We start from the raw sequence: 12,073 nt of genomic DNA, 5'->3' as shown, positions 1-12,073 counted from the left end.
AACCAGCAGGGTAAAAGATCTCATCCAGTCTCGAGGCTTTAAATACCATCTATGTCTATAGTGATGACTTTCAAATTTATATCTGCAGCCTGAACCTCTTCCCTGAGCTCCACTCATAAATCCATCTGCCTGATGGCTATCTCCACTTGAACGTCTAATAGGCATCTCAAAGTCAACTTTTCCAGCACAGAGCTCCTGATCTACGGCACCCCATCACACCTTCCCCTCTGCAGTCTGCTTCTTTCCAGTAAATGACAACTCCATCCGTCCAGCTGCTCAAGCACAACACCTTGGAGCCATCCCCACCTTCTCTCTACTTCCCCTCTCGCGTATTGCACAGCGGGTCCATCAGCAAATGCAGTCAGCTCGACCTTCACAATAAACCCAGAGGCTAACCACTTTTCACCACCTCCTCCACTTCCTCCTGCTGCCAGCCTCCACATCTCGCAGCCGCCCCGTTACAGCAGCCTCCTCACTGGTCTGCCCTTCTTGGCCCCTCGCTCTCCTAGAATCTATTCTTTGCAAAAGGGCCAGAGTCATCCTTTTAAACAAAGTAGGTGATGTCACCCTGCTTCCCACCACCCACCCCCACCTCAAGCAATTTCTCCAGCTTCCTGCGTGGCTGAGTCCTTCTCAGTCCTCAGTCCTCAGTCCTCAACTCCCTCAGGGCTTGCTCAAAAGTCACCTTCTCAATCAAATGGTCCCTGAGGCTTTTTAAAACAATTCCCCTATCCCCACACCCAGTCTGCACCCCCACCCCAGCCCACCCTGCTTTACTCTTCGCAGCACTTATCATCATCTGACAAACTATATATCTCACTTGTTTTACTGTCTGCTCCCGCCACCATGTGAGATCCATGTAGAGTTCCTGCAGGGCAGGAGGAACTCACATGGCCTTGGTCTGTCATGATCACAGTCCTATATCCCTATATTAGTGCCTGACATATAACAGGCACTCAATAAACATTTGTTGAATAAACCTTAACACCAGCCCTGTGTGATGAAGACTTGTATTCTTCTCATTCTGTAAAACAAGGGGACAAAAGCTCCAGGAGGTTAAGTAACCTGACCCAGATCCCTCATCTAGAAAGTAATTCCCACTGAACACTCCAACCCACCACCCAGGGTCTCTTCAAATGTGACATGCAACTGGATTTTAGATGGCTCCCCCAATCAGCTTTTAAAAACACTTAAGAATATAGACTGGCAAAAAATAAAAATAAAAACCTTGCATCTTAACCAAAAATTAACTCAAAATGGATCACCGGACTCGATGTAAAATGTAAAACTATAACACTTTTAGAAAAAAAGGAAAAAAAAAAAGGAGAAAATCTTTGAGATCTAAGGCTAGGCAAGGAGGTCTTAAACTTGACATCAAAAGCACAACTCATAAAAGGAAATGTCGACAAACTGGCCATCATCAAAATTAAAAATGGTTGCTCTGTAAAAGCCCAGGTGACGAGTATGAAAAGATGAACTAAAGCAAGAAGAAAATATTTATACACTGCATACCCAACAAAGGACTAGTACCTAGAATGTGTAAAGAACTCAAAACTCAGAAGGAAAGAATGAATAATCCAATAAGAAAATGGGCAAAGACATGAACAGTTCACCAAAGAGGATGACAGATGGCAAATGGCACATGGACAGATGTTCAACATTAGGCATTAAGGAAATGCAAATTAAAACCAAGATGGGATATCATGACACACCTCTCAGAATGGTTAAAAAAAAAATAAAGACAATTCCAAATGCGAACAAGGATGCAGAAAACTGGATCATTCATACATTGCTGGTGAGTACGTAAAACAATACAGCCATTCTGGCAGTTTCTGATAGAACTAAATACACAATTACCATGCAACTCATCAGTCGCACCCTTGGGCATTTATCCCAGAAAAATGAAAACTCATGTTTGTGCAAAAATCTGAAAGCAAATGTTCACAGTAGCTTTACCTGTAATAGCCCAAAACAGGAGCCATCCAGATGCCCCTCTTTTTTTTTTTTTTAAGATTTTTTTTTTTTTATTTATTTGACAGACAGATCACAAGTAGGCAGAGAGGCAGGCAGAGAGAGAGAGGAGGAGGCAGGCTCCCCGCTGAGCAGAGAGCCCGACGTGGGACTCGATCCCAGGACCCTGAGATCATGACCCAAGCCGAAGGCAGAGGCTTTAACCACTGAGCCACCCAGGCGCCCCCAGATGCCCCTCTTTTAACAGTTTAAACAAACTGCAGTATTTCCACACCATGGAATACTACTCAGCAATAAAAAGGAACAAATGACTGATGTACATAACAACTTGAATGAGTCCCCAGGGAATGATGCTGACCAAAATAACCAATCTTAGTGCCAAGACAGTTCAATGAGAGAAGAATACTGTTTCCAACAAATGGTGCTGGGACAACTGGAAATCCACATGCAAAAAGAATGAAGTTGATCCCCTAACTCACACCATATGCAAAAACTAACTCAAAACGGATCAAGGGCTTAAATGTAAAATTTAAAACTATGAAAGTCTTAGAAAAAAAAGGGTAAATCTTTTGTGACTTTGGATTGGGCCATGGTTCCTTAATATGACATCAAAATCACAAACAGCAAAAGAAAAACAGACAAATTGGACTTCCTCAAAATGAAAAACTGTTGTGCTACAAAGGGACACTGTTTAGAAAATTAAAAGACAACCCACAGAATCAAAGAAAATGTTTGTGAATATATTTGATAAGGATCTAGTATCCAGAATATATAAAGAACTCTTACAATTCAATAATACAAAGACAAATATCCCAACTTAAAAATGGGTAAAAAAAATCTGAGTAGACATTTCTACACAGAAGACATCCAAATGGTCAATGAGCACATGAAAAATTGCTCAATATCATTAAGCATCAGTGAAATGCAAGTCAAAACCCCACTGAGATACCATTTCACACCCACTCCGAGGGTTATAATCAAAAGACAGATAATAACCATTGTTGGTGAGAATGTAGAGAAATCAGAACCTTCAAACACTGCTGATGGGAATGTAAAAAAATGGTACAGCTGAATACAATATGCTATTGTCCAGCAGTAAAAAAGGATATAGGAGAAAACATGCCACAACATGGATAAACCTTGAAAATATGAGTGACGTGAAAGAAGTTGGTCATCAAGACTATGTCTCGTATGACTCCATTTACACAAAATGTTTAGAAAAAGGCAATTCTATAGAAATGGAAAATAGATTAATGGTTGCCTAGGGCTGGAGGTGGTAGAAAGAAATGTGGAGGGTGCTAAAGAGTACAAGCTTTCCTTCTGGGGTGATGAAAATGTTCTAAAATGGATTGTGGTGACGGATATACAACTCTGAATATTCCGTAAATCACTGAATTACACACCCTAAGGAGTGAATTTATGAGATGTGAATTATATCTCAATAAACCTGTTACCAAAATTTTAAAAACCAATTTCAAAAGCGTATATACTCTATGATGTCATATTTATATAACATTTTTGAAATGGCAAATATTAGAAATGACGGGCAGATTAATGGTTACCAGGAGCTGAGGTGGGAAGAAGGGAGGGAGATGAAAATAGATATAAGAAGCCACACAAAGGCTTGACTAAATGGTATCTTGACTATGGCAATAAACACACAAACCTATACATGTGATAAACTGTATAGCACTAAATACACACGCGCACATACACAAATGGGGACAAGTCAAATCGGAGAACTCTGACGAAGATCTGCAGATTATATAAATGTCAATACCTTGGCTATGATATTACACTACAGGTTTGCGAAATGTTACCATTGTGGGAAACAGTGTAAAGTGTGTGGGGAATCTCTATATCTTCTCCCCTTTTTTTTTTTTTAGGCACTCTCTATACCCAGCTTGCAGCTCGAGTTCACCGCCCGGAAATCACAAGTCACATGCTCTACCAACTGAGACAGCCAGGCCCCCTGCAGTTTTTCTTACAATTGCATGTGAATTTATAATTATCTCAATAAAGATTCCAATTAAGGAACTACATTGAGATCTGTTCTGTTCGAGTCTCAATTTCTCTTCAAATTAAACAAGAGTGTCCTTTGATATAGAAGTGCCGTAGCTCCTAACAGCTGCTTGTACCCTTTTGGACAAAGAAGAGCAGACCTGAGGCTCAAAAGACCCCACAAGAGAATCCAGTTGAAATTTAATAATACACTTTTATTTTATGGTATATAGTCATTTATTAGATGTTATAATGCAGAATTAAGAACACAAATTCTAGGGCGCCTGGGTGGCTCAGTGGGTTAAGCCTCTGCCTTCAGCTCAGGTCCTGATCTCAGGATCCTGGGATCAAGCCCCACATTGGGCTCTCAGCGGGGAGCCTGCTTCCTCCTCTCTGTCTTTCTGCCTGCCTCTCTGCCTACTTGTGATCTCTGTCAAATAAATAAATAAAATCTAAAAAAAAAAAAAACCCACAAATTCTGGACCCAGCCAGTCAAGGATTCTAATGCCAACTCTGTCACTGACTAGTTATCTCACCTTGTGCCAGTCACTTAACATCTCTGTACCTCAGGCATCTCATCCATAGAATGGATATGACAAGAGTAGGTAGATCATAGCATTGTGAGTTTTCAATGTCTGTGTGGGTGCCTATGTGTTTACACATATATGTGTGAGTGTCTGGCACAAAGTATTAGCTATCATTACTACCTTTACCACAACAAGGACTGGGGGGATATCATGACATTTTATAATGTTTCAGAGGCTCCAGTGCGGGCCATATTACCTCTTCTAATGAGTCCCCTTGGCCCATCCCCCGTTAGCCCTGACCCCATACCCAGGTGTCCCAACGACGGTGTTGGGCCAGGAGGCACCCACCTGCACACTTGGTGCGGCTGATGAGGGGCGGGCCAGGGCGGCCAGTACCGCCGTCACCCGGGCGCGTGAGCAGCACGCTGATCTCATACTCGGTGTCCGGGTCAAGGTGCCACAGCTTGTAGGTCTGCAAGCTGACGGCGTGCACCTCGGCCCACGGACCGCGCGACATGCGGTACTCAATCTCCTTGCGCACAATCGGCCCGTCGCCAATGATGGAGTTGGTGTTGAGTTGGATGATGAGGTAGGTGGGCCCGGCGCGCAGCAGCTGGGGGGGCGCGATGGGGGTGGGGGGCTCTGCGACGGCGTGAGGGAGAGGCGGAACCAAAAAGACGAGCTGTGAGACCCTGCCCCCAACTCTGCATGGCAACACATCCAAATCTCCAGTAGCCCTCTCTGTCCTCCCAGGACCCTGATGAAGCCCCCAGACCCTCAACCAGCCCTTCTTGCCTACCTCCACTAAATACCCAGGCATTAAGGGGCACCCACTCCAAAGGTTGATCCCACATTCACCCCTAAGCCCTGTCCCTCATTCCCCTCTGAATCCCCAAGTTCTAGCGTTCAGGGGCTGAACGCAGGCGGGTCGGGTCAACCCCAGGTCCCCTCAGCCAGACCCCGCCTAACGGGGCTCACAGCTTAACAGGATCTCCCCGCCCACCTGCCTCTCAGTCACACCCCTCCCCTCGATCAGACCTCCTTCCAGCAGAGAAACTGTCCCTTCCGCAGGCCCCGCCCCCGGTCACACCCTGCGGGTCACACCTTTCTGCAGGCCACACCCCCTCGACCCCGCCCCTCGGAGGTGGCATCCCCAGCACCCACCCCACCACTACACGAGTGTAAGCCGGCTGACCCTTGACGATGAGCTCCGCGAAGTTGGAGACGCCCGCACCTCGCGGGGCCTGGGACACGCAACGATACAGGTCCTGCTCCGAGCGGCTCACGGAGGCCAACAGGAAGGTAGCCAGGAAACGCCGGTGGCTGATGTGCCGCACGCCGGCGGCGGGCACAAGCACCCCGCTCTGCCGCTGCACAAGGGTAAGGTGGACAGGGTCAGGAGCGCTGGAGAGGGAGGGTGGTGATCTCTCTATAGCCTGGATGAGGGGAGCAGTCCCTAGTACTCAGGGGACGCATGGGGTTCCTGAACTAGCTCCGCCCCTGGAAGGTGCTGGATAAGAAGCTGATTAAGGGGGACGCCTGGGTGGCTCAGTTGGTTGGACGACTGCCTTCGGCTCAGGTCATGATCCCCGAGTCCCAGGATCGAGTCCGAGGATCGAGTCCCGCATCAGGCTCCCAGCTCCACGGGGAGTCTGCTTCTCCCTCTGACTTTCTCCTCGCTCATGCTCTCTCTCACTGCCTTTCGCTCAATAAATAAATAAAAATCTTTAAAAAAAAAAAAAAGAGAAAAAGAAGAAGAAGCTGATTAAGGGAATGCAGTCTCTGCCTCTGATGGAGAGAGGTCTGGGATCCTGGAGCCACTCTCTGTCATGGGAGTATAAGAGCCCCCAAGAGGGCAGAGCAGAGCCTAGGTGAGGGCAGGGAGGTATGAGTACAGGTGCTGGAAAATGTAGGAACGACTCAGCACCCCCCCCAAAGGAACCCAAGTCCCAGAAGAAGTCTCCCACACCCCAATAAGGTCCCTGCGCCCCTCACCTGCAGGAGAAAGTGCTCAGCCTCTGCGGCTCGGCCTGCTGCCATGCACTGGAAGGAGGCGTTCTGGCCAGCGTTGACCTCCACATCGCCCAGGCGGGAGAAGTGCGGGGCCTTCGCTGCGGGAATAGAGCCTCTGTGTGAGCCGGACCTGTGCCCCCCACAGGCGGGAGCCATGGCCACCACACCCCTCACCCTGCACCCCCGTGGGCTGGGACTCACCGCAGGGGTAGCTGAGAAGCAGGACGTCATCTAGGCCCATGTAGCCCCTGCGGTCTGGGGAGATGAGGGCCTCAAACAGCACCTGGGGGAGGCGGGAGGGTCCCTGTCATATCCCTCCAGCCCTACCTGGGGAGGTGCCCACAAGGGACCCCTTTAGCTCTGCTCCAGTCCAGGCTCCTCAACCAGCAGAGGTCAACTCAACTCACAATGACCTTCCCTACCAAGTCTGCTAGTTGTGGGAGGGGAGAGTCAGCAGCCAGAGCTAACAAGGTCAAGGCCAGAGGTTCCATCCCAGTTCTGGTCGGTTACCTTCAAGAAGGAAAAATTTTCCCAGCCAGGCAGGGTTTCCAGGTCAGCACTGTTCCAACTCACCCTTGACTCCAGCCACTGACTATGTCCTTTGACAGTGATCTCTGATGCTAAATCTGGACCACAGCAGCAAAGAATAACCCAATGCTGACCACAGACTGACCCCTGACCTTGACCACATATTGACTCCTGATGCTGAACACAGACTAATTTCAACCTTGGTCACTAGCTTACTCTGACCTCAGGCTGACACCGCTCTACCCCCACCCCTAAGCACAGGCTGACCACAGACCAAACCCAGCCTACCTGATACTCATTGGGCCAGAAGGTGCTGACAGCCAGCTCCGCCTGGTGCCACTGACGGCCATGTGATCCTGTCATGTTCCAGACGGCACTGCCCAGTGGACCCCCATTGACACGCACATAGATGCCCAAGGTGCCCGGGCTGTGCCCATCCCGGCTGTACAGGAAGTAGCTGAACTGCACGCAGTGGGTGTCATTCTCGCTCAGGCTCTGGAAGATGACATGGGCCCTCTGGCCTGGAGCATGCTGGGAAGCATTGACCATCAAGTAGGAGCCTAGAAAGAGAAGAGGAAGAGGCAGGAGCTAAGGAGGCTTGGGGAGGACCAAGGTCAGGTGAGTAGAGGGGGTCAGAAACAAAGGACTCCAGACATTTGGACTCACTGGGAGTCAAGGGTTCTGAGTTCTGGTTCCAGCTCTGACTCACTAGGTTGAGTCTCTTCACCTCCCTGCATCTGTTCCCCGGAGGAGAGAATTGGAGAAGCAAAAAACACACAAAAGTGACTCTCTCAAAACCCTTTATGGCCCCTCACCACCTACAATCACAGTCCAAGCTCAGGCTGACCCATGACTTTCCCCATGTGCTGAGCTGCCCTGGGAGGCGGAAACTAACTAGGTCATTCATCTTGGAGTCAAGAGTCTGGCACATGACAGGCCCTCGAAAGCTCCCCTTTCTGAAGCCCTCCCTCCCTATCCCTCTACAGGCTTCTCTCCTGGCCCTTGGATCATTAATAAAGTGTAGGTCTGTCTCCCCAGCAGCCTGTGATGCCTCCAGGTCTCCACTGGGTCCCCAGCACAGGTCTGAACCCAAACTGAATGAGCGTGTAGAACAGAGACTGAATGAAAGGACTCTAACTTCCCTTCCAGCCCCCACCCTGGGTCTAAATGCCTGGGATACAATTCTTTTGATTTGCAACGTGGAGAAAGGCAGAACTCTCCTTCCCCAGATCCAGATCCGGGCTGTGCATGGGCAGAGGAGTGGAGGGGGCCTGGCAGGATGAGAGTGGGCTGGACTCCTCAGGACCTGGCTGGAGGATTGTGGCTTCTCTTTTGTGGGGAGAAGGGCCCAGCAGCTGTCAAGAGGACGCCCACAGCCCCCCAGCGCTGCCTCCTCCCGGGCTTGGCTACCAGCCAACACAAGCTCATTCAGATCCCAAACCACGAGGCTCCCTGCTCTGGGAGGACTCCCCAGGGACTCCACTAGAGGGGATCTCGTTCATTTCTGTGAGCCAGAGGCCTGTGAAGGCAGCTCCTGGATCAGTCCTGGTGGGGTAGTAAACAGAACCCCCAAATCCCCATCCCCACCCAGAAAGCGGTACATCCTGGCCCCCAACAGTGGGGCCTGTCCCACTCCTCCATCCTCCTCTCTCCTCTCCCTGTGAGCAGCTGCGTGTGTCTCTCCCCCTTTCAGTCTGACACTTTGTTCTTGCCTCTTCCTCTGGCTTCCTCTGCCCCTCTCTCTCCTCTCTTTTCCTCATTTCACTCTGCGTCCCTCTTCTTCTCTTTCATTTCCTCCCTTCATTCAGGTGGCTCTTCCTTCTCCCTCCATCCCCAACTCCCTTCCCTAGAATATAAGTACCAAGAGAGCAGAGACTGTGGCCCTCTTGCCAACCACTGCAGCCCCACGATCCAGCACAAGGCCCGCAGTAAATACTAAATTTCTCTCTCCCCTAGCTCTGCAGGGGTGAGAGAGAGAGAGAGGCAGAGCCCACACCAAGGTCCCTGCCATGGTGGGCACCTTACAGATCAGTCACACAGGTCAGACTTGGATATCCGCTAGCACAGAGGTCAAACAAGGAGTTGAGGGCTGTTTGTGCAAAGGCAGAGAGAAGTGCCCCAGGGAGGGCACAAAGGCAAGAGGGGGAGATAGGGGCCTCCGGGAGGCAAGGTGAGAGGTAGGAGATGACCCTCAGGGCTGCCCGTGTCAGGCTGTGCAGGGCCTCTCTGGTGGCTTCAAGTCTTGGCCTCACCACTGAGAACTTTTGCTGACTCTTTCCAAACTCCTGACAGCAAGTGCAATTGCAACCATGCTGTGAGCTGAGTAGCAAAGGGCCTGACCCACTACTATGACAGAGCAAAGGTGAGGACATCCTGAAGTTTCTGCTTCTGGGGTTCCCTCAGCAAGCCCATTTATTCTCATATCATGCTATGTCTTCCAACCTAAGCGAATAAAGTTGATAATTTAGCCTCCGTCTGTCTTATCCTTTTCTGGATGCCCCATTGATACTGTATCCAGTGAAGGGGTGCTGGTAACTGGACCCCCTCAAATACCTCCAATAATAGCAACTAAACATTAATTGAATGCCTACATGCCACTCCCGTGTTATGCACCTTGTAGACATTATCTAATAACCCTGTGAAATGGATTACTGGGCTCTCCCTTTACAGTTAAGATAATGGAAGCTCAGAGAGGTTAAGTGATTTGCCCAAAGTCACACAGCTGATAAGGCCAGGATTTGAAGACCAGTCTTCATGACTCTGGAACCAGTATACTAGGGGCCATCATCAGAGTAGGACTACAGTCCACATAATTAGGCTCCTGACTCCCATCGCAGTGCTCATGATGCCGGAAGTGCCTCATCCTGAAACAGGGCAGAGCAAGGTAGAAATTGGGAAGGATCCGGGACTTCCAAGAAGAAGGGGGCAGAGGAAGGAAGGTTTTGCACACACCCAGCCCCCCGGGTTACAGCTCAATCAGCATCTTCACGTCCTGGGAGTCAAGGATGCAGAGGCTCTCAGGGAGAAGAGAGCCTCCCTGAAGGTCGGGGGCTTAGGAAGACCTGAAGGGAGTAGGGTGGACCCCGAGCTAACCTGTAGCGGGAATAGTGGGAAGTGGGTTTTAACTATCCTGGCTACAAGTGCCTTTGATTACTTGAACCCGCACCCATTTTACACGTAAAACTACCTGATACACACAACTGGACCGTGTCCACAGAGCCCCACATTCATAGTATCATGTTTGTCGTTACAGATGCAAAAGCAGATGAGACCCGGAGAGGTTAAGGAACATGTCCCAGGGCACATAGCAGGGAGCTAGAACTGGAAGGAGAGAAAGAGGAATGGTGGTGGAGAGGAGGCTCACCATGGGGCAGATCCGCTGGAGACCGGGTGCCAGGGTGGACGTGCACTTGCTCCCATTGGAAGTCATCATACTGGGCCTGGCTGTACTCACAGGGCACTGCTGGGTCACTCACTTCCTCGAAGGTGCAGCCGGCTGTGAAGGCAGAGCCTGGTTAGCCCTGGCTAGAGAAGGACCCCTGGCCAGGAAAGCTCCTAGGGCTCCCCTCTAAGCGCCCCAACAGCACCCTCCCACCCAGGCCCACCCCCCTTCCCTCCCTCTCCTGGGTTTTTCTCCAATGCTCCCTCCCTCCAACAAAACTCTCCCTCCTCCAACCCTTTCCCTCTTCTTATTGTCTCCACCAATATCAAGACCTCCCCACACCACCCACCCCCCAGGACTCGCCAGGACCCCACCTTGCTCAACCACCCACCAAAGACCCTCCCTCAGGAAAACTAGTTAACGTTATCACTACATCATTAGAGCTTCACAACTCAGGAGATTGATCAGGTCTGGAATTATCCCGATTTTACAGATGAGGAAAATAAGGCCTTAAGGGCACACAGCTCAGGACTGGCAGGCTGTGAGCCCACAAAGCCAGCCCTGATGATCTCTCCTTCACAGTAACAATGGCCACTGATCATTCTAAGCCCTCCATGGTGCTAGCTACCAGCTCTCGGCATGGCATCTCATTCAGGCCTCAGGTCCTGAGGCATGGACCTCTATGATTCCTGCCCCACAGGTGAGCTTCAGGGAGTCACTTATCACCCAATCACCCAAGTCAGGTCTCTGCTGCAGGCCTGGGACAGGAAAGGGCTGCACATATGACTAGAGAAGCAGTGTCCCGTGATTCGGATCCAGTATTTATAGTGGAAAGGAGAAGAGGAAGGAGGGAAGAAGGCGGGGTAGAATCAGATGTGAGTCCTCTGCCTGGTAATGAGGTCCATGTTTCTCAGCTCATCAGAGCCCTGAGTCAGGCACCTAGTAAACATCAGAATGCCGCTGGGGGGGAAGAAACTGCAAACTGGTTCCCATGCCCACCCCCCACCCAACCGTGGTGCTAGCGGGCCCGTTGTGTGCAGTCCAAGGCCTCAGGGACCTGGGAAAAGGCCTGGCCAAGTGGTGAGGAAGCAGAGACACGTCAGGCCAGGCCCTGTGCGAGGTATCTGCCAGCCACCCCATCTGACAGTCGATGTGATGGAGGCCCCGGGGAATGAAGAGCTCTGTGCACAGTATCCCAGGACAGGTACGTGAGCGGGCTGTGGCATCAGACAGACTTGGGATTGAATCTTGACTCTGCAATTTGCCAACCCTTGCGACCGTAGGCAAGTCACCTCCTGTTCCAAGCCTCAGTTTCCATCTTTGCACAAGGGGTTGTCGGGGATGCAAGTTGGGGGTGCGCCTATCACCAGGCCTAGCGCATGCAAGCTCTCAGGAAATGGCCCTTCACAGGGGCCCCTGGAGCCCACCAGAGCCACAGAATGGGACTCGAACCCGCATCAATCGGATAGCAGAGCCTGTGTTTCCTTCACTAGGAGAAGGAGTGCATCCAAGCTGCTTCCTGGGCTCAAGAAGAGGATGGAAGAGAAATAAAGAAGGAAGAGAAACTGGGGGCTGAGGGCCACATGCTGGGCAGGCCGCTGCACCGCAGCAGGGACTCCCCTTTGGGGGGCTCTGCTGTGTCACCTGCCTC

General features: G+C 50.5%; 1 protein-coding gene across 5 annotated transcripts in view; it reads right to left on the bottom strand.

Moving 5' to 3' along the window:
• The window catches only part of LOC111142882 (protein tyrosine phosphatase, receptor type U), a 76,619-nt gene that overhangs the window by 51,098 nt on the left and 13,448 nt on the right, over positions 1 to 12,073 (bottom strand). For all 5 annotated transcript variants that reach the window (XM_022496278.1, XM_022496277.1, XM_022496279.1 and 2 more), the window contains exons 2-7: positions 10,405 to 10,536; positions 7,329 to 7,600; positions 6,714 to 6,795; positions 6,495 to 6,610; positions 5,695 to 5,869; positions 4,848 to 5,141 (exon numbers count right to left, since the gene is read on the bottom strand). In XM_022496278.1, coding sequence (XP_022351986.1) covers positions 4,848 to 5,141; positions 5,695 to 5,869; positions 6,495 to 6,610; positions 6,714 to 6,795; positions 7,329 to 7,600; positions 10,405 to 10,536 — 1,071 coding nt within the window. The remainder of the gene's footprint in view (positions 1 to 4,847; positions 5,142 to 5,694; positions 5,870 to 6,494; positions 6,611 to 6,713; positions 6,796 to 7,328; positions 7,601 to 10,404; positions 10,537 to 12,073) is intronic.

The sequence above is a fragment of the Enhydra lutris genome, unplaced genomic scaffold, assembly GCF_002288905.1.
Source record: "Enhydra lutris kenyoni isolate GAN:26980312 unplaced genomic scaffold, ASM228890v2 scaffoldscaffold9, whole genome shotgun sequence".
Lineage (NCBI taxonomy): Eukaryota > Metazoa > Chordata > Mammalia > Carnivora > Mustelidae > Enhydra > Enhydra lutris.
The sequence above is the reverse complement of the archived record's forward strand: the minus strand, read 5'-3'. Positions and strand labels throughout refer to the sequence as shown.